This window comes from Copadichromis virginalis, linkage group LG13 (assembly GCF_057382275.1).
Source record: "Copadichromis virginalis isolate Kocher_CV1m ecotype Utaka linkage group LG13, C_Virginalis_male_GT1.1, whole genome shotgun sequence".
Lineage (NCBI taxonomy): Eukaryota > Metazoa > Chordata > Actinopteri > Cichliformes > Cichlidae > Copadichromis > Copadichromis virginalis.
In genome coordinates this window covers 13,543,249-13,565,476 of record NC_140630.1, presented here as the reverse complement: position 1 = coordinate 13,565,476, position 22,228 = coordinate 13,543,249, and the positions used below count along the sequence as shown (strand labels likewise).

General features: G+C 39.0%; 1 protein-coding gene across 1 annotated transcript; it reads left to right on the top strand.

The window, feature by feature from the left end:
* Nucleotides 1-1,259: 1,259 nt before the first annotated feature.
* On the top strand, nucleotides 1,260-20,426 carry LOC146695330 (coiled-coil domain-containing protein 6-like). The gene is made up of 9 exons (XM_085477390.1): nucleotides 1,260-1,614; nucleotides 2,712-2,861; nucleotides 4,747-4,875; nucleotides 5,461-5,564; nucleotides 6,735-6,895; nucleotides 10,819-10,975; nucleotides 12,980-13,080; nucleotides 14,274-14,395; nucleotides 19,252-20,426. Exons 1-9 carry the CDS (start codon nucleotides 1,360-1,362, stop codon nucleotides 19,453-19,455), a joined length of 1,383 nt encoding a protein of 460 aa, XP_085333516.1. The 5' UTR covers nucleotides 1,260-1,359; the 3' UTR covers nucleotides 19,456-20,426.
* Nucleotides 20,427-22,228: the final 1,802 nt, after the last annotated feature.

Here is a 22,228-nt window from a genome sequence, read left to right as displayed (position 1 = left end):
TTAAATTTTTGTTCACTATCTGAGTTGACTAACTCTCACCATGGACTTATTGTGTGAGGGCATTTTGGCTGGTGGGAGGACGTGGGTCTCCGCTTTGCTGTGTGTATCTGTAGAATGGGCATAACAGGTTTGTTTTAGTTTGTAGTGTTGGCTTGGCAATTTTCCCTTAAAATAAACATGAGCAACACTGACAATGTAAGGCATGATTGGTCTGTATGGACCATTTTCTGAAAGCCTGAACATAAAAAGATGTATACGGTGCTGTGAAAAAATCTTTGCCCCATTCCTGAATTCTTATCTTTTTGCACAATCCTCACACTTAAGTGTTTCAGAAAATCAAACAGATTTTAATGTTAAAAAGATAACCTGAGTGAACACAAAATGCAGTTATTAAACGATGATTTCATTTATTAAGGAGCTACAGAAACTCAAAGACGCAGGCAAAACAAAGTCATTGCCATCTATCAGTCTGGAAATGTTCACAATGCCATTTCTAAGGTTTGGGACTCCATTGAACCACAGTGAGAGCTGACATCCACAGATAGAGAAAACTTGGGACAGTAGTGCATCTTCCCAGGAATTGGGCAAATTACCAGAATTTGCCGAATCGATGACTCAACCATGTCATCATAAAAGAACCAGAACACCACCTAAGGAACTTCTGGAAGGTCTGTATCTCATTACAACTCTACCAGAAAATCCAGAAGGAGAATGTCTGGCCATCAGTCCATGCACTTGCACATGCACTTGGGTTATACAGAAGAACAATGATCCAAAATACACCAGCAAGTCCACCTCTTAATGGCTCCAAAAAACACAATGAGAGTTTTGGAGCAACCTAGTCAAAATCTGGAATTAAATCTGATCGAGATACTTCGGCACTACTCTGGTTATCTTTGTCTAATATTAAAGCATATTTGATGATCTGAAACATGTAAGAGTGAAAAATATACAAAAAGAAAGAAGTCCAGAAGGCCGGGAAATATTATTTCACAGTATTGTATAAAATGAGCATAATGTCATATTGTCAACACAACAGCTGACAAGTAAACACTGTATAAGTAGGGTTATACAGTGTTTACTTGAAGGATGTTGTCGTGTTAGGCATAAAACGTGGTTTAGGGTGCGGTGTTGTGTCTTAAGTTTCCCATTTTGCTGGCAATCCTGTCTCGGATTGGGTTTCCAAAGATGCATTTCATGTTATGGGTGTATTAGGTAGTACTGGAGACATCCTGCTGGGGGTGCTATACCGTTAGGCGGGTGCAAGGTCACGCAGTGTACCATTCTGCTGTCTGCGCTCCTCAAACGCTGCAGCTGCCGTCGTCTTCTCTTCTCCACCACACACACCGTCGCACAGCCATGGCGGACAGCGCAAGCGAGAGCGACACCGATGGAGCGGGGAGCAGCTCCGCCACCCCGATGTCGTCCTCCGCTTCAAATTCGGGGAAACCGAGCATAGTCATTTCACAGTTTCGTTTGGAGGAACTGACCAACCGACTGGCCTCGTTACAGCAGGAGAATAAAGTTCTTAAAATTGAGCTGGAAACATTTAAACTCAAGTGCAAAGCCCTGCAGGAGGAGAATCGGGACCTCCGCAAAGCTAGCGTCACCATTGTGAGTAATGTTAGCTAGCTAACTAGCGAGATGCTATCCCCACCCCGTTTGCTGTTTTGCATTTGACAGAGTAAGTTAGCGCTAGCGAGTGTTGTTTGATAAAAGCTGAATGAGTGCTACGTGGAAATGTTACCTGAATTCGGCCCTAATTCTTTGCTGTTATGTTAGCCCTATTAACATTAGCTACCTGCTAATTTAGCCAGCGGGACAACGTCTGCTAGATGGTCGAGCTGCGATATCTTGCTACTTTGCTTTGTGTTATTTTGTGTTGCTAATCGTGGCTAACGTTAGATGAACTGCTAACGTCAACCAGAAAAAAACGTCAAAAAATTGGGTGGGCACCTCACGATGCGAGTTAACAGATTGATTGTAGATGTGTGGTCAGCTGATTACTCACTGCTCGGCATTGTCACCACGCTATGGCCAACATGGATATGGTAACTGAGTGAAAATAAATAGCCCACCAGAAGCCTTGGCACCGACTGATGCGTCATATTTCTTCATGCTCGGTTAATCAGTCCTAGCTTCATAAAAATGTGTAACCGATCTGCTTGATAGATGGGGAAATATGTAGGCCAAACTTAGCGAGCTAGCTAAATGCCACGCTCTAAATGTCTGCAAACCCAACCACACTTTCACACTGTCCACCCTCTGTGTAAATTTGTGAAGCTTAACTAGCTGTTTGGCTTTTATAATCCGCGCTGTTTTTCATAACGGCCAACGAAGCAGAATTTATTTTTGAGGTCAGGAGAGATAAGGGATGGGTGAATTTGAGAGTGGCAAGGACGCATGTATCACAAGCAGTGTAATGCTAGCTGTCCCAACACATTTCTTTATCCGCCCCCCCAGCCCATGTTTCTCTCAGTCACCCATTGCTGCAATATCTCTTGAGTCATTTGAAAGAATTATGCTTCCTCTTTGGCTGGCAAGCATCACTGCAGCAGTCTTTAGTTGATTGGTGCATGTTTCCCCTCACTGTCAGTAAGTTATAGTTTAATCAGGATAAAGGTGAAAACAGTGTGATGTGCCAGAAGCAAGAGTTTATGTCACTGATATCTCTTCTGTCGCTGTGTCTTTTTGTGTTTTCTGTCCCACAGCAAGCGAGAGCCGAACAGGAGGAAGAATTTATCAGTAACACCTTGTTCAAGAAAATCCAGGCTCTTCAGAAGGAGAAGGAAACCTTGGCAGTCAACTATGAGAAGGAGGAAGAATTCCTCACCAATGAACTGTCAAGGAAACTCATGCAAGTGAGTGATAGAAACAAGATTGGATGGGGAGGTGCACACTTTTAACGCACATTTTGGAGTTCTTTACGCCACACAGAGTGGAGAATAGTGTAACATTAGTTTAAAGTTTTCCCCTGTTATCTTACTGATCACAAACGTCAGTGTGGTATATCGTTTCTTCATGCTGTGTTATGCAAATTTCTTAAGTATTGTTGCTCTTGTTCACGATGTGCGGGGTGCTTGTCTATGCACACAGCAGCTAGTGCATTATCATCAACTGCAATTCTACTTGCCTGAAGCCTGGAAAAGCTCAAGATGACTTCACTGCAGCTGCTAGCACGTCTAAATGACTCTCAAATTACTCTCCTCCTGTTGTCGGTTATTTGGTTCAGTCTGTTTTCCACATCGTATTTTCCCAACTACAGAGCATATAGCACTCGCTCTCATATTTTGAATAGATAGCTGTAGGGTGACTAATGGTTTGTTGATATCTAAAGAAGTAGGGCTGTGAAAGAGATGCATGCAAATGTCTTAGCAAAACCCGCTTAAGGTCATACAGATCTACTTATTTGGGCTTTTTTTATATTCCTATCTTAGAATTTAACATGCAACAGACTTGTATCTACTTATGTCGGTAGATTAGTTGCTTAAAAATTGGGGCGACAGATGGAAAAATCAACTGAATATCAAAACTTATAATACTGAGCATGCAAATGACTCTACGCAGAAGCATTTTTGGGACAAATTTTGTTTTATTTGGGTTTTCCCAGCCATTAGTTTTGCTCCACTTTTTAGCTGCATTGTCTGTATTTGAATAACCCAACAACACAAGCACCCCAGCCCTGATTTTAAACTTGTGCCTTGTATATTAAACATTCACATGACAATAGTCTGTGCTGAATATTATCTATTATCTTGTAAATACACCAAAAAACACCCCTGATAATGTAAAATTGAGACCTTAAAGGTGTACTGGGCTGCATACTCCTAATATCCCACCCTCTTCATTTTTGTTGATGGTACTGAAAACAACATTACCTATTTTAAAGGAAGCCGATGAAACTCTCTATTTTCCTCTAATACTTATTATTAGTGCACATGATACTAAACAGAGTCCCATCCAACATTGCCTTTGTTCTGGTGCCAGTCAGAAAGAGCCTCTGCTTACAGAAGAGCCTAGTAGAATATAATCTCTCTCCAAGGACTTCATAGTCTGGCATTTATTCTTGAGTCTGTTTATAATGTTCACACAGTATAAAGGGTTGGCTTGCTTTAATAAAATAGTTTCTAGTGTTAACTGAAGCAAGGCACCTTATTAAAACAAAATGGTTAGTTTTAATTAGGAAAAAATGCCTGCACTTTGGGTGGGGCACAACTTGGTAACCTGGTTTTGCATCCAGGATACTGCAGAGCACTCGACTCTCCATGAATGGAGTCATTGTAAGTTTAAACAGACTGATGTTTTGAGGTTTTCTAGTTATTTTTCTCAACAGCATGATGGAAATGGTTATATTTCCCTCTCCATTTTTTTCCTTTAAGTGAATTTGCATCTCTTTCCCCATAATGAGTAATCAGTTATATAATTCATCACAGAGCTGTCCCATTTTGAATCAGCACTGAGCCACACCCTTTTTCATGCTGGTGAACTGCCAAAAGTGATTACTTGGGTTGCCAAAACATTATTTTATATTGTCTGTTCTTCTGGGGAGTTTACCCTGAAACCAGTGGAATTGTCTAATGACGCTGTCTTTTATTATTATTTCATTGTATAAGCCGTGGTCATCTCTGTGGTCATCAAACAGCTTTTACATGTCTCATTGTGAGTTTGTTTTTCTCCGCTCCCTTTTTACTCATCTGTTTCTTCTCTTCATCTGTCAATGCACTGCTCTCTCCTTTTAAATTTTAGCTCCAGCATGAGAAGGCTGAGTTGGAGCAGCATTTGGAGCAGGAGCAGGAGTTCCAGGTTAACAAGCTCATGAAAAAGATCAAGAAAATGGAGAACGAAACCATTTCAAAGCAGCTAACCCTGGAACAGGTATGCTTATTATGGTAAAATGGGAAAGAATTGCTCATCCAGTGCAGTGCAGCCTATCCTTAAACTTCCATTTGTTCAGTCGCCATGGTAGAGTGAGATGCAAAAAATCTCAACGTCGTTTTTCTTCCCACTGAATTTTAAGTGGAAAGAACATTTTGGTCTGTGGCTGGGTCAAACCTGCTGAAGCCACCGCATAATGTCTCCATGCCCTGACAGGAGATGTGCAGGCATTCGTTGTTGGTACTCGCTTATTAACGTGTCAGATTGATGCAGTGCGATGCCACTGTGCATCTTGGCCAGATACAAATAGAACCAAAAGTTATTTCACCTTAAAATCTGCCTCAGCTTCTTAAAGACACCAATCTTAGCAATAAAATACAAATATTTACGTTCTTAAACTACTTTAAAAAATCATTATGATATGTCATAATGCCATATGCTTCTAAGTTTTAGAATACAAACTCTGAACTGAGATCTTGGATTTGCGATACAGTGTTTTTGTACACAATCCTGAATGCTTGTGAATGCATTTCAACTTCAAGGTTTCTCTTTCTGCCACACTCTGCTTTATCTTTCGTTTTTCAGTTGAGGCGGGAGAAGATCGACCTTGAGAACACATTAGAGCAGGAACAAGAAGCTTTGGTCAACCGACTGTGGAAGCGAATGGACAAACTGGAGGCTGAGAAAAGGTGATGAGACATACTGTGCTTCTTTTTCTTTGGCCATATACATAATGATTAGATTAATTGTGGCCAAAGTTCAAAACGATGAGGTAAACATTTTAAAACTGACTCAGCTGAATACTTCCAAAAGAAGCTTCCAAAGTTTTTCATCTTTTATGACAAGCTAACATCGGCTTATCTTGGATTTCTTTATATGGTCTTCTATTCAGCGGGCAGATGAGTTTCCTTTGCTCTTTCCTGACAGTAAACGAATGCTTCAGTTTACTTTATTGTTGCCAACTTAGTTGCAACTCTTTTCCAGAAAGTGCCTTGTAGCACATGACACTTTTCTTTTTTTTAAAAGCACACAGCTCTTCTCTTGCTCTTCTCTTGCTCTTCTGCTGTTGGTGAGAGGAGAGTGTCAAGAGAGAGAGCGACACAAGCAAGTTTATTTTCCATTTCCAGCATGAACAGAAACAAATGTAGAATCACGAGAAACGTTGTTTACATACAATGATGATTGAGTTAACCGACCAGTGAGCATAAACGTGTGGGTGAAATGTCACTAAGTCATAACAGTTGCGTGTTTCTTTTTCCAATTGTTTGTTTTTTAAAAATTTCAAGACTTTTCTTTTGGAAAAACTGCCAAAATGGTAAGGTACGCTAAATATGCCATGAACTTGATGGTTTTAGCCCAATATCTTTAAAAAGAAAAGGCCAACTACAAACTGAAATGATAGTATTAAATGGAGGGAAAAAGACTTTTACTTTTCATTTTTGACTAAATTAATTTATACATTTACTAATGGGTTAAGTACTTGTTATATGAAAGAAATATATTTGTTTGCATTGTTTTATTTTATAGTTAGCATAAAAATGTGCCAGTGTACCTTTTATATTCATTGCTTGTCTGTGTAACACAAAAAAGTAATTAGTTTATTAATTTTAACTTAAACATTAAAATCAAATAAACAGCAATAAGTAACTTTTCTTTTAAATTGCGGTTTTATGACAAATAACAGTAAGCTGAACTATTAATTATCTGTTTATATATGTAATTGGGCATTTATGCAAAATTAACTTAAAGGTTATACATCTAATTTCGTTTTTTTTTAATACAAATAATAATAAATAGAACATTTTGAATAATAATAATAATCCTGTGTTTTGTTTTGTTTTTCCAATTTTCCAAACTAGAATCCTTCAGGAGAAGCTGGACCAGCCTGTGTCGGCTCCACCATCTCCAAGAGATGTTTCCATGGAAATCGACTCACCAGAGAACATGATGCGGCATATCCGCTTCCTGAAGAATGAGGTGGAGAGGCTTAAGAAGAGCTTGCGCACCACTGAGCTGCAGCGTAAGTGGCCACTCAACTTGTCACATGATCAGAAGGAAAGTCAGTCTGAAGGGAGAGATGCCCTCAAGTGTTGATTAAGGAAGTGGTTGGTAAAATTGATTCTCGGATAAGTGCTTGTGCGTGTTCACTTGGAAAAAACAGGATCCTCTCTAGCCTGGTGCCTCCATACTCATATTTCTGTAGATATGTTCTAATGCAATATACAGTCATGTTACATCATTATTTACTGGTCATATTACACTGGATGGAAAGCAGAAAAAGAAAGGAATGGAGCTGTACACTGTTAGAAAACAAAAAAAAAAATTCAACTTTATTGTCATTGCACATGTCATAGGTACAGGGCAACGAAATGCAAGACACTAAGAAAGGTTGTAATCCATAATCGATTCCTTCTTTTGAAATGGTTAACCTGAACTCTGTTCTTAATCTAGTTGACTCTCGTTATTTTGCCCCAAAAGGAAGCAGTGTTACAAGTGCTTACATGTGCCCTTCCTTTTATTAAAAGAAAAAGAAAATATTGGTGACTGACAACCTGTCAGAATATTACCATGAACATGTTTAATGGATGGATGTTTTCCAGATGCCACATTTTGAAGCCATAGAGTTAGTGTTCCGGTCACACCCAAAAAATATGATCACTGGATTACTTGGTTATGGTTCACGGTGATCTGACCCAGCCTTCACGGAAAGCTTTATCAAAGAGGAAGGTTTTGCATCTCGCTCAAATTTAGAGAGGGTTTTTGTCTGTATGTATACTGTGAAAAGTATTGGTCCCATCACAGAACCCTGTCGAATTCCATGACTAACTGCTGACTCGTGATATCGTCATTATCACTTAGTTTATAATTATAGGGAGTAGAGCAGGGCGATATGACCAAAAATATTTATCACGATATACATTTGAAAATTTGCAATAACGATATAACTGACGATATAATTGGCACTAGACAAAATACTTTACAACTCCTCAACTTTATTAGTGCAAAAAGCCATCAATGTATTTTCACTTAAACAAGCAGCTTTTTTATGTGCATTAAAGTTATATAAAAAATTAACAAATGCAAATTCCTTGCTGACAGTTTAACCAAAAGGCATTTCCAGTGGAAATTGGCCGACATATCCTCAGCATAACCATGTATAATATCCACAAAACTTAAAAAGAGGTTATACACACACAATACGGTAATAGTATGTTGAAGCACAGTACGTATCACTCCGCGAGGCTCCTGTCTACGATAGCCGTAATGCTCCGACAATCCATCAAGCAGTGCGGCTTCGTAGTTTAGCAAAGTCGTACTGAAACATTTGACAGATTTTCGAGCACTGTGTACCACATAAAATCGTTTCCAGGTCAGTAAACACAACCAGAATTCATACATAAGGCACACGGGATTATAAGGGGCACTGTCGATTTTCAGAAAAATCAAAGGATTGATTTTAAGTGTGCCGTATTTTCCAAAACACATGGTAATAACGACGGCCCGCTAGCATGCGCTACCAAAAATAGTGCTTTGTTGTGTATCTGACGGACGAAAGCCAAACCAGTTCCACAACACTGAAGTTGCAGCATTTTTACAAAACAATTCTGGTTCATCCGTTTCATTCAACGATCCACTTTCGCTCTTCTCATTCTGCGTCGCCGCCACGTGCGTATGTAAACAAAGGCACTGCGCATGCGCGTTTTACCCATATTCTATCGCGATATTTCATTTTCTTATTGTTGCCCAACATTACACTGGTATTACTGTGAACGGTATGATATAGCCCAGCCCTAATAGGGGAGCAGTAGGAAAACTGTGAGCAGTTAATCACAATCCAAATGATGCATGTAAAAATGCAACCAGACCTCGGATCTTGTCTCACACAAAATGATCTTGTGGATTGTTATTTTCTTCTTTATACATAACTGCTTGTGGCTGGAGTGATCTGGTGGTTTAATAGAGGCAGCCTTGGGCATTAGAGCATTTGATTTATTTATTTTTTTCCTAGGATGTGGAGTAATACTAGAGCACTGCATTTGGTTGCAGACATTGATAACAGCTTGTTTTACGGCTTATTTAAAAAGTACCAACACTACATGCGATATAAGATTTTTTTCATATCACGATATGTTTTTTTCATTTCAGGCGATAACGATATATATCACGATATAAGCCAAATAGCTATATTTGTAAGATTTAAATGTGCCGTTGCTCACAAGTAAAATGTGAAATAATCAGCAGCTTGTTTTGATTTAAATATTTATTTCCCATAATAAGTTCAACAGGGCAGATGTACATAAAATGAGGTTCCAGTTTCAGATAAATAAAGGCAAATATTACAAACTACACAAAAGGTAGCTGCTAAAGCGTTTAAGTTTCAAAGTAGAACAAACAAAACAGACTACTAAATTGTCAGTTCCACTTAGAAACAAAATATTAATTCTAAAAATAAATCTTAGTTTATTTTACAGAAGAAGAGACAAAATTGACTAACTTATATAATATTGCTTTGGAAGCGCTGTCTGAGAGACATGTTTATGTCCAGGGAGTTGGTAACGAGGTTCCATTACCTTAATTAGCTGCTTGAATCCTTCATTGTTGACCGTGTTTATTGGTAGCATGTCTTTAGCAAGACAGTAAGCTATGGCATTCGTTATGTTGCTATGTCTCTTAGCTTTTTTGACGCTGGAGAAAGCCGACTCAATTGACTGTTGCTGCTTCACAGGGATTCCCCTGGTTGTTTTTGATGACGAATTAGCGCTTTCAGTCAGAGATTGAGCGTGCTCCTAGTGAGTGGCACTGCTTCAGGTGATAAAAAAGGTTTGCTGTATTTCCAGACTTTGTGGGAACATGCTTTCGGCACAATTTACAGTGCGCGTTACTCTGTTTTTTTTGTCAGACTTCAGATAGCCGAAATACCTCCACACTACAGAACTTCTCTGGCCTTTCCTTTCGACAATCTCTCCGGCATTGCAACCGTCATCTGTGTTCTCTTTGGTAACCTGGTCACCCAAGCTCTCGGTTGATTTTTCTCTAGTCGGCACGCTCATTTCCTCCATTACCCGGCCGGCACGGCGGCTGGATGCTTCCCAAACAAATACACATGTGTGCCTTGGCACTTGAGCTGTACGTAACAAGTCACGTGACGTGACGCTGCGGCTGTGATTGGTTCGGCTCTGCGCCGCTTTTCTTATTGGCTATTCATTTTTTTTTTGGTTTTTTTTTTTTATAAGAGGAAGAGAGAGAGAGAGAGATGAGGTCTATCGCAATAGTGTCATTTTTCTATCGAGAAAAAGTTATTTCGCAATACATATTGTTATCGTTCTATCGCCCAGCTCTAGTTAATGCCAGAGGAGGTTTGGACCTCTGCTGTTGAGTCAGCAGAGCTTTGGGAGCCTTTAGGTTCTGTGTGCTTCAGTATTTGGTGACATTGTACAACTTTACTTGGTCTGCCGCTTTGAGCCCGAGTCGCTGTGGTTCTTAAACACTTCCGCTTTATTATAACACCACTTACAGTTAGACATTTGATTTCTATACACCTGTAGCAATGAGACTGAAAGCCCAGGTTTTCCATATTTTTTTTTTGTTTTTCAGAAAGCAAGAAGTGATAAAGATTGATCATTGTGGCTATGGTTTGATTTTGCCACTAGGTGGGGATGTCAGACCAGCCTTAAACACGTGCTCCCAAAGCTAAGCCAAGTGACAAGACACCAGAAATACTGAAGCTTGTTGCTTGCATTACTCTTAGTTGAGATTGTTTTGGACCTACTTTCACTTTTTTCCTAAAATGACAACAATGTATTACACAAGAAAACCAGGTTACATTCACAGCTCTTAAAGAGAGGGTATTATGTTATGCTAGGAGTAGTGCAGGTGTAATTTGTGTTATTGTATAGTAATAGTGCGATTCTGTCAAGTTTAAATCCCAATGTTCACTTTCAGATACAGAGAAACGTGCCCAGTATATAGAGGAGGAGCGACACATGAGGGAGGAGAACATCCGGCTGCAGAGAAAGCTTCAGAGAGAAATGGAGCGCAGGGAGGCCCTGTGTAGACAACTGTCGGAGAGTGAATCCAGTCTGGAGATGGATGATGAGAGGTAGGTGCAACAAACATAGAAAGATGATCAAAAAGTTCACAATAATACACAAAGTCATACATACCAGCAAATAAAGAGAAAATGGAAAAGAGTTAAATGGATTGAACTATACACTGGAGCTCGATGTTTCTTAGAGGCATTTGGCTTCACTGGGCATTTATACTGCTGACATAGCCAGCTGGATAAAGGGACCTGTGAGAATCAAAAGATGAGGGCACAAAAGTAGGGCAAATGCAAATGACAAAAGGCGTGTTTGCCACAACGGCACACAACAATTGGTCTTCCAGTAGGCAGTCATTGTTGCTGTTAAAAAGGCCTGCTTGTGATAAAGCAAGGTGACAACATGGTGTCTGGTAACTTTTTGGCTGGCTGTCAGACACAAAAAACACAGAGCTTAAATCAGTTCCGCATTCCTTGGTGTTTCATCTTAATTGTAAAAAAATGCTTCTTTTTTTTTCCTAATGAATGTTTAACATTGACCTGCAGATTCAGGTCATGCTATCGCTGCCACGTTTACTTCTGATACATGTAGAAAAGTCAAAATAATTAGCAGTAGCTTTGTTTGGTTTGGAAAGACCTGCGCTTTCTTGATGAAACTTAAAAGAAACCAAATTTTGGCTTAAATGGTCCTTACAGACTTCCTTCTGTTTGTGAGTGAATGGTCCATTTGAACTTTGTGCAATCCTTTCTACTCCTGGGACCAATTAACCTTCAGACACAAGTTGTACCACATGGTCCTTCTTTTTATTCAGAAGTGAAAACAAGACCAAGTAGTTTGGGGTGGCTTCAAGGTTTATGTTTACTAAAACAAAACAAACACTGTTGCACTTCACTGAGTATGGGGTCATCCACCAGATTTTTGTTTTTTAAACATACCAACTCTTCCTACTATTGCTGATCAAATTGGCTCATTGTGTATGATTAAACATAACCAAATACAGATTCCACTGGTTTAATGCTTTCAGTTAAATCAGTTTAGTAGCATGTTGAAAGACAAAGTTGTTTACAACATTAAATCAACTTTCTGCATTTTGTCTCCTTCCGCAGTGGCAAGATGGTGTAAAACAAACCCCCACCATTTTCCCAGAACTAGAAATTGTAATGTTTAAGAAAAACAAATGTATGTAAAACACTATCCAGTTCAAGTTTCTTTATTGTTGTGTACCTGGTTCAGGCCTCTGTATCAGATGCATGGGTGTCACTCATCTTTCAAGTCGGAGTGCAAGGATCACACAGCTAACTTTTTTTTAAAGTTAGTTACACTTTAATGTTATTAAAGTGTAACTAAAAACAAAACAAAAAAAAGAGAGAAAATAATTATAACTTAAAAAATATTTATAGAGCAAATATCCTTGCATATGCCCTACACGAGCATAAAAGATTCAAACTCACTCTGAAACTAATAAAAAATATACATTTTCAAAAAATTAAAAGCTAAACTGAAATGAGCAAACCTAGAGAAACTAAACCAAATGAAAAATAAGGGTCAGAACTAAATAAAAAATAAAATCTAATTTGAAAACACAAAATTGTAATAACTGATGTGCTTCCAGTACCTCTGAATGTTAGTTGTTGCATACAAAAGCTGAGGAGGAAGAAGAAAACAGGGCTCTAAATAGCTTTAGTATATGGCCATTTCAAAGAAGCAGCATATGGCAGTAAAATCTCAGTTTATATTAAATCTTCCTGATTATCAGTAAAAACTTTTGTTAATTTTAGGAAAAAGCTTTTTTCTGCATGCACAGGATGCTCCTTTGATCACACTCAGACGTCGACATCAGTATCTTCTCCTTAGGAACTTGAAAATGTATCGTGTTTTTCTCCCATACAAAATAAGCCAAATTGAGCACTTTCAGAAGCCCACTTTGAGTAGCCATACAGAAGCTTTTCACATTGCATCTCAAGGAGTAACTGTCATCATTGATGTAGCACTTTTTGCCTGTTTAACACATTACAATATGCTTGGATTGCTTTTTGCATTACAAAAATATGTCGTACTTTTAGGTACTTCAATGAGATGTCTGCACAGGGTCTGCGAGCCAGGACCGTGTCCAGTCCCATCCCTTACACTCCCTCTCCTAGCTCCAGCCGACCAATATCACCAGGTAGGTAAAAACACAACAATAAACGGCCTTTGATAGCGATTAATACAACTTTTTGCCAGACAGCAAGCTTTATCTTTGTTCCAGCTTTTATCTTAAAATCTTGTAGGTACTCTGTCAAATCAAGACCACACAATTACAGCTTAATTGTCACACTGCATTTTATATAAGCTTCGTGCTCAGGTAGAACTTTGCTGCTCACTGTGAGCCTGACAGGCCATGATGTGGGGTTTACACTGAATACTATCTAGAAGTCCGCAGAGCTTTCGTTTTTGTTTTTTTCCCCCTGATGAAAAAAAGATGATAAATAAAGACTAAAATCATAATGACATGTATTGAAGCCTTGAAAATGAAAATATTCTGGAGAGACGAGATCCAAGCAGAGCTAAATGGTCTAGAAAGTCAGACAAGCACATTTGCCCTGCCCTGGGAAAGAGTACAGCTTTTTTTGGTTTTGTTTGTTTTGAAAATGTGATAAAATGTCAATGTTTGGGAGAAAGAAAAGAGCAAGACGTATAGACACATTTCACATTTGATGTCAATGAAAATAAGACTCTTAGTGAACATGTGGAGCAGCTAAAAACACAAACATTCTCATCCTACACTTTATTTTATTAAACTTAATCAAATTTAGATTTTGTCTACTACAATCCTATTTTGTCGACTAAAATGAGACTTAAACTAAATGTCAGAAAACTGAAATGAAGTCAAAATCTGCTCTCAAATTTAACACTGGTGGATACGCTCCTAGCTTACTGATCTTGGCACTATAGGTAATTTAGTAAAGATTATTATTGGATAAATGACCATTTGCAAAAGTATAAAAAGTACAGGAAAAAATAGAAGAATAAAATAATAATTGTTAGTATAATAAAAGGGAGAGCACCATCATATTTCAGTCACCCTTACTCTCTTTAGGCACAGACCTAATGCTAAAAATAGTGCAGAAAAAAATTAACATTCATTTCTGGTCTGCGTACTAGTTTATGATACAATAAGGTATGATATCAAAGTAAATATTTGGTCAATGATAAAACAGTCATCCTGTGCCGGGACACTGCCAGCCACAAAGAACTTCCCTCTTATATCGACGTAATCTTGGAGTGAGTATTGAGGAGGAAAATGAAAGTGTCTAGAATTGATGTTAACTTTTAATAAAATGTCTTTCTCCCTCTGGCTGTCTCATTTTCTTACAGGTCTCTCATATGGCACCCACACAGTTGGCTTCACTCCTCCAGCTACACTGTCCAGAGCTGCCATTTCCCACTACAACACCCCCGCCCTGCACGTCCACGGAGGCTCCTCTCATGCCGTAGCAGTAAGTGACACCACCCACATCATCTTTTAGAAAATTATTGAGAATTCACACGTTTTTGTTTTATTTTATATATTTATTTATTTTTTAAACCAGATTTCCGGCAGGTTTCTCAATTAATCATCAAACAAAATTTCTGACCAATAAACTCAAAACTAGTTGCTCTGTAAAGGAGTAAACAATTGACAATAAAAATAATAGGTGTATAACCTTTCGTATTATAAAATTATTTCAGTTTTATGGGGGTATAAAGATGTTTTCCAGTTCAAGTACATAGAAATGATCAACAAGTTTAATGATTAAAAGTTGTGTTAATTGTGACTTCATAAGAGCAGCAGTTTGCTCTGAGTCAGCATGATCTTTGAACTATATTTAATCAGTGAGCTGCGTCCATTAAATGAACCTTAAATGAGGACACCCACGTGGAGACATGTACTGCCTGTTGTTTTGTTAAATTTACTGCCCTGTCTATATTTTTTAATGTCAAGGCTAGCTCTATTGATAATACAGTACTCTTCAGCATGGTGGATCTTTAATGCAACAACGACTATGACGTTAACTGTCACTTTTCAGTGGTTATTTAAAGGTCTAACCTGTTTACACTCCCATGTCATGACTTTCAGATATTACAGTCCTTAAAATGAGTATAAGTAGGAGGAATAAAACTGTGTGTGTCCACCAGTATTCACTCAGTAGAGGAGTCTAGATTTTGACTCTCAAAGAATACTGGCTTCTGCAAACATTGTTTGTATTGTTGGCATCAATACTAGAACTTACTTAGCATAACTCGTAAATGTCCTAAGTTCCAATTAGCTGTGTGTCCATCTCTTCAGCACACTGATAACTAAAACAACACTGACTTATCTATTTATATTTATTAATAAGATATAGATATGTTTAGTAATATTTTACACCAGGGGCATGGTTTGAACCTGTTTCTATTATGCCTCCTATCCAAAAGAGCATCACAAAGTCATAAAATATATAAATATCTCACCAGTGTTTCCCCTGACATTACCTTGGCAAGGCTGGTTTTGATGAAAATATCATTAACTATAATACTGCTATAGTAGTTATACTGTGGAAGTTTTATTTAAAGCAGAATCATTTCATAATTTAAAAGTGAAAGTAAGAAGAAATGTGGATTCGGTTTGGGGTAATAATGTGTGGTGCACACAGCGCTGTTCTGATAGTAGTAATGTGTGTGTGTGTATATAGAGTTGTTACATAAACAAACGGATGTCATAATCCTTATCAACTAAAGTGGGAAATGAGCTGGGGTGTGTAAATTGTGACAGACTGCTCACAAAGTGAATGATTACTGTTAGGTTTGTATGTCTGTTTACAAAAAAGTACTCGAATTAAGTTCAGCCACCCTGTTGATTCAGTAGTGATATTTGACCTCGAGAACACAATGATTAGAGCAGGGCGATATGGCCAAAAATATTTATCACGATATATATTTGAAAATTTGCGATAACGATATAACCGACGATATAATTGATGCGAGACAAAATACAACTCCACAACATTACTAGCGCAAAAAGACAACCTTCCATTTATTTTCACTTAAACAAGAAGCTGGTTTTTATGTACATTAAAGCTTTATAAAAATGTAACAGTGCAAATGCAAATTCCTTGCTGAAAGTTTAACCAAAAGGCATTTCCAGTAGAAATGGGCTGACATATCCTGAGCATAACCATGTATAATATCCACTGAAGTTAAAAAGAGGTGCTTTGCAACATTAAACTGCAGTGTGCAGTACGCATTTTTCGGACCATAAGGTGCACGGGATTATAAGGCACATTAAGCGAAACAAAGCAGTCAGATAAATCAAACTTTATTAAACTCATTCTTCTTGCTTCCTCCACTTCTGTACCATTGATTCATTAATGTTGAATTCTCTGGCAGCTGCTCTATTCCCATGTTGTTGCAGTATAGTAATGACTAACCTCGTATTGTGGATGGATTATCTCAGTTGTTCTCCTGACTGAAGTTTGGTCCGTTTACAGCATCCTGCCATGCGATTACATTTGTCTCTAACCATGAAGAACCTTCACGTTAACTTTTATAAGTGGAAAAGTGTTAGTGTTCGTCCTCCAGCTTCACTGTTTATGTTATGCTAACATAGCTGTGTCGCTAGCGATCACGTAGCACATCATTATATACCAGCTAGCCCAACTTCAGTAACCCTACAAACGTCACTGCTGTTTAGTTTCCTGTCTTCATTTATGTTGGAAGTGATAGCAGAGCTGTACGTTTGATTTTTTCAGAAATCTCTCAGTCAGAACATGCAATATCATGCTTAGGTAACTAGCGAAACTAGCGAGCTAACTTCCGCTAGCTTCCTGCTAACTTCTAACTCCGTTAAATGTAATAACTTTTGTTTTCATGGATGCCTGGAAGTTAAACTTTATAGTTACACCTGGTAAAGCAGCAATGCTGATCGTTTTATTAAAGATGAAAGAATTTAGACAGTTTTTAACTCTAAGTGATGCTGCAGTGTTGTTTGACCTGAAGTATACGGAGTTTAGGACCCAGATTACTCCCAGATTTAAGAGCATCTTAGTCCGACAAATACGACAATAACGACGGCCGCTTGCATGTTCTGCAAAAAAATGTGCTTTGTTGTGTATCTGACGGACAAACACCAAACCAGTTCCACATCATGGAAGTTGCACCATTTTTACAAACCAATTCTGGTTCATCTGTTTCACTCAACAATCGGCCATGTGCGTATGAAAACAAAGGCACTGCGCATGCGCGTTTTACTCCCATTCTATCGCGATATTTCATTTTCCTATCGTTGCCTAACATTATACCGGTATTACCGTGAACGATATAATATGGCCCAGCCCTAACAATGATGATACAAAATTGCCATCAACAATCCCCTCGATGATTGTAAACATTGTCTGCCGTACACACACACACACACACACGCTATGTACCAGTTGTTGTATTAAGTATGGAGTTAGCATTGTGCATGTTTGTGTGGTTTATTTTTAGGACTTAAGCTAATGATGATACATAATACTCTACCTCACACAAGAGGAGATGTGAGGGAGAGTAGTCTCGAGCAGTGGCACACAACAGGTCTGCCCTTCCTACCTTAGGCTGGACATTCCCAGTCGAAGCCCCCGTTTAATACACGCAATCTGCCAGTCTCACCATCAAGAGACTGGGATGCAGTACGCTGAGCTTATTTGACTACAGAAAACTGCTGGCAGACAGTGGAGACATAGTTCGGTGTGGTGGACACTGAATCACATACTGGCGCCAGATGAAATTCACAGCTGGGACCAGTTGATTCCCAGGCTGCCCTGCTCCCAGAAAGAATATCCAGGCTATTTGCAAATATGCTTCTTCCAGACTGGCCTTAATTAGTAACACAGACCACTACATCACATCTGGGCAGATCTGCTGTCCAGGCATGCTCATTACAAAGATTGGGCTATTATGGAGTAGATGCGGATCACTTAAAGAGAAAAGGCATCTTCAGTCATTCATGCACTGTTTGCCCCAGGGCATGTCAGAGTTCATGCTTGCCCATTGTATTGATGGTATTTTCTTCACTGGCTTTTTCTTCATCTGAAGAACAGCAGCAGCACATGTTGCATCCTGTTTATGCTTGACAAATTTATGCAGAACTAAGAGTTTATGGAGAAGTGATCAACTTTTCATTTTCTAGGGTACGTTATTACAAACCTACAGCTCTCACACTGGATTATGAAGGCATTTGGTTTATCCTGTCCAGGTCAGGGTCTGTGTTTTCCAGTGGACCTGCAAGCTAATTCCACATGGGGTCTGTTACTCAGGTGTGAAGTAGGTTTCAATCAAGAAAATCCACGCACTTGCAGGCTTATGCTCTGCCCTTCACATTTGTCCTGTTTTATAAACTTCCAGTTTACAAAATGGGATAAAAACTGGAAAGCAGCTCAGGTAATACTCAGTTCTTGGTCTTCGCTTGAACTTTTTAAGATTGTTGGAGATAAGCTCTTCTGGCAATATGGGAGCCTCCATATTTCAAAGTGAGAAGTAAAATGCTAGGAATGATAGTTTTGGGTTACTTGCGTAACCCTGGTCCTCAGAATAACATGCCTGAGATGTCTCCCCAGACTGTCTGACTATTGCAACGGGCATTAAAGTTTGGCATAATGGGATGGTTTAGACTTAAATCCTTCTGAGGAACAGGCAGGGAGGCATAAGACTGAGTGAGACTGCTCTGAGAAGGGTTGTGCCATGCTGGTACAGTGTTATAGTTATTACCTGGATTAAAAATGTATGTAGGGGGCGTCTTTTTTTTTTTTTATTAAACTTTCCTCCTGATTGTTGGATCTCATTTATACCTCTCTCCTAGCATTCTCCCTGTTTCATAACCTAAATGAATTTACTTTCTGTTCTTCTATGTGGATGTTACAAACCACTGTCTCCATTTAGCCCCTACAAGAATTTTTAGGGAAATGACTGGCTGGGAAATCAGAACCTCGAAAAGATTACTTTTTTTCCGTTTATTCCATTTGTCAGTTTAGAATTGCTGTTATCAGGTCTTGATGAACAGCTCAGTAGGGGAAACATGTAATCTTGGCATTCATGATCTTTTTCCTGCAGTCGTTTGTAACTCTGGGAGCACAGTCCCACAAAAAGAGTTGATATTTTCACAATTACCCTCCTTGGCTATGTCTGGGAACAATTAAACGCATAAACTTTTTAAAAATGTATTGATAAAACAAAATTTCTCCGAATGTCTGTTTGCCATAAACTCTATTTTCTGCATGACATTTTTAGAATTCTGTCATCTGGTTGTGATTTACAAGCAATCTGTGTTTATTCGTTTCTTTCTCCTTTTGTCAAACAGCGGCCTTCCCCAAGAAGAAGCACCAGCCCTGACAAATTCAAACGTCCAACACCCCCACCCTCCCCCAACACACACTCAGGGGCCCAACAGGCTCAGCCTCCGCTACCCCCGCCAGCTCAACCCATGGTCCAATCCATGTCCTCCCCGGCAGCCATGTCACAGCACGCATCAACAGCGCAGCAGCAGCCTCCCTCCCAGCCTTAAAGCCACACACACAGTCTCTGTCTTTGCGCGTGAGCGCGCCCACTGAATGCCACGATGCTAATGCAGCAGCTTCCATCATTACCAGCTCTGGAAGTGAAGTTTCTTACTCTGTACCAACTCAACAAAAGACGCAGCTTCAAAAGTTTTGGAGGGAAAAGAAACAAGATAGCTACTCGCCTTCAGTGAGGCTATCTGCCTGCCAAATCTTCATGTGGCGTTACTTAACTTCTCTTAAAAGGAATGGATAATTGAAAAATAATCACTTCTGGGATTTGTAGGATAATTATCTGTTCCACCTTTTGTCTTGTACATGTTTTTTTTTTCTTTGCTTGGGACTTTAGCTGGTTGGAATTGTTGTTGTGGCGCTTCTAAGATAGCACAAACAGCACATACAGTATGTTTCATGGTTATGTTTTACGATAGGTTGGATGTTTCGATCGATCGATGGATGGATGTATGGCTAGAGAGTTGGATGGCTAAATAGATGGATGTGGTCAATTATTTTCATGCCTATAATATGACACTTGATTGCAGTAATGTCCTCCACTCCAGATCACCCTCTGTCATTAAAGCAGTGTAAAACAGTTTACCACAACCCCAAATTTAACGTGGCTTTGATTAGGTCAACAAAACGGTGTCATAGAAGAGTGCTAGGAGTTTCTCCATTATAATAGGGCATTGATCAAACGGTGCTTGCAGCACAGGTATTTTAGTTTGTGTAAGCATTCAAAGATCTGCTGCTCCTATGTTAAAATGAAAAGGAAAAAAAGCATCAACGAGGATGGACGCATAAACCACAGATAAATGTCGCCTTTTGAGGTGTTTGAAAATATAGTCTGAGGTGTTACAACTTAGTCATGTACTCAGTCTCTTCTCTGATCTTCTCTCTCTGGTGTATTTCTGAAAGCTTCTGTCATCCTTATGGATATTCCCATCAGAAAAAAAAAACAATGCTCTTTACACTAAATATACATACTGCGAAAACATTCTAAATGAATGGTACTGTTGAACTAAATTTCTATGTATGATTAAAGCTCTTGAGATGACAACTTCTGTTTTAATTGTGAATTTTATGAATATCGTTTGATACTCCGTTGTAATGTAATAACTGTGGGTGTAAAACTGATAAGCAAACCTGGAAGACAATCTTTTTTTCTTTTTTTTTTTCTTTTTCACTTTCACACCTGCGATTTGATGCACTTGCTTAATTTAACAAAACATTTCAACAGGCTCAAAAATGCATCATCTTTTTGTGTATTTAACTTCACTGGAATGTTTCACTGTGGTAGTTATGAGAGTCTGACAAATCTCTGAAGTAGTTGATGGAAAATGTTTGTGCCTTAAATAAACTGCACCAACAAAGCTCACAACCTGGAACAGTAGAAACATTTTTATATTTTTTTTATATTCACCATTTAACATTATAGGGCAGTATGCGTTTATGAGCACAGGTAGGTACACTTCAACACAGGTAAGACTGCTAAGGGTTAATGTCTTACCAAAAATGGCTCAGTGAATATGATAGATTGCTGTAAAAGTTTGCAAAGGCTGACATTGTTCCCCCCTCTACAGACACCAGCAGGTCAGCTGCCACTTACTCAGTCTCCCACAGTGGATTTACGGTACACTTATAGTTCCTAGAGGATATAATGACTGGTGATTCCCCAACTTCCTCTAGTGTGTCACTATGAGGGTGACTCTTGAAATGTCCCCAGAGAAATGCGTGGATAAACATGGCTATTTATGTTTAACGGCAGAATAATAAATCCTAAAGACTGCTGTGGTCCTCTGACAACTTTGCTATTCTGCTAAAACAACACTCCCTCTGATATGATGCTCTTAAACTCTGTGCTTATCGGGATTATTTATAGTGATCTTTAGAGGACTGAACTTGTGAACATGATATCAAATTGATAAAAAATGAACTTCTAAATCTACCTGTTAAATATGTTCAAATTTTAACTGCTATTTCAGTCTGATATTAAAATGGTTGGTAGATCAGCAATTTGCGTGGCCAGCCATGCTGCTAACTACAAATTGAAATAAAGATCTTTTATCCTAAGATGTTAATCTGTTGCAACAACCACATCATGTGATGTCCTCTTGTATAGATCTGCTGACACTCCACTGCGCCAGTGTCTGATTTTCATTTCCTACTACACATGGTTCTAACCGGTTTCAACTGGATGGAGACCGGAGGAGTGGTTTCCATAAATCAGTCATTCCAGGATCATTTAACACGGTAAACCTTTGTAATGTGGGTGCAATAACCTGGCGTGGGAAGAGAACAGGACAAGGATGACAGCCTGCAAAACACATTAGACTTCCATTAGGTCTCCGCATGTAACTCTTCCTGTTCGCACATACACTCAGCTTAATCTCACCAAAATCAAAATACACATCTCATCCTAAGAGTGACATAAGTATATCTTTATTTGAAGGCTTGCTGAGAGTTCTGGCACAACTAAAGTGGATCCTGTGTTTTTCTACTGTGGTGCGGTGTTCTCACTTACTGCTAAAGCCAGCAACCTGAACTAATCCAAGCATGAATCCGTACTGGAAGCTCAGGGTGGCAATGCTGGGTGTTAAAGTGGCCTTTAACCTCTGCAGCTTTATGGAGCTAGAATGGCCAAACCACCCAAGATTTATCCAGACTGCGGGGTGGCGCTGTGTGCTTACACCTGCCAAGCCTCTTACGGAAAGGCACAGCGGGCCGCTGAATCTCAGGTGTCATAAAAGTGTTAGATAAAAAGACAAGCTATTAAACTAAAGT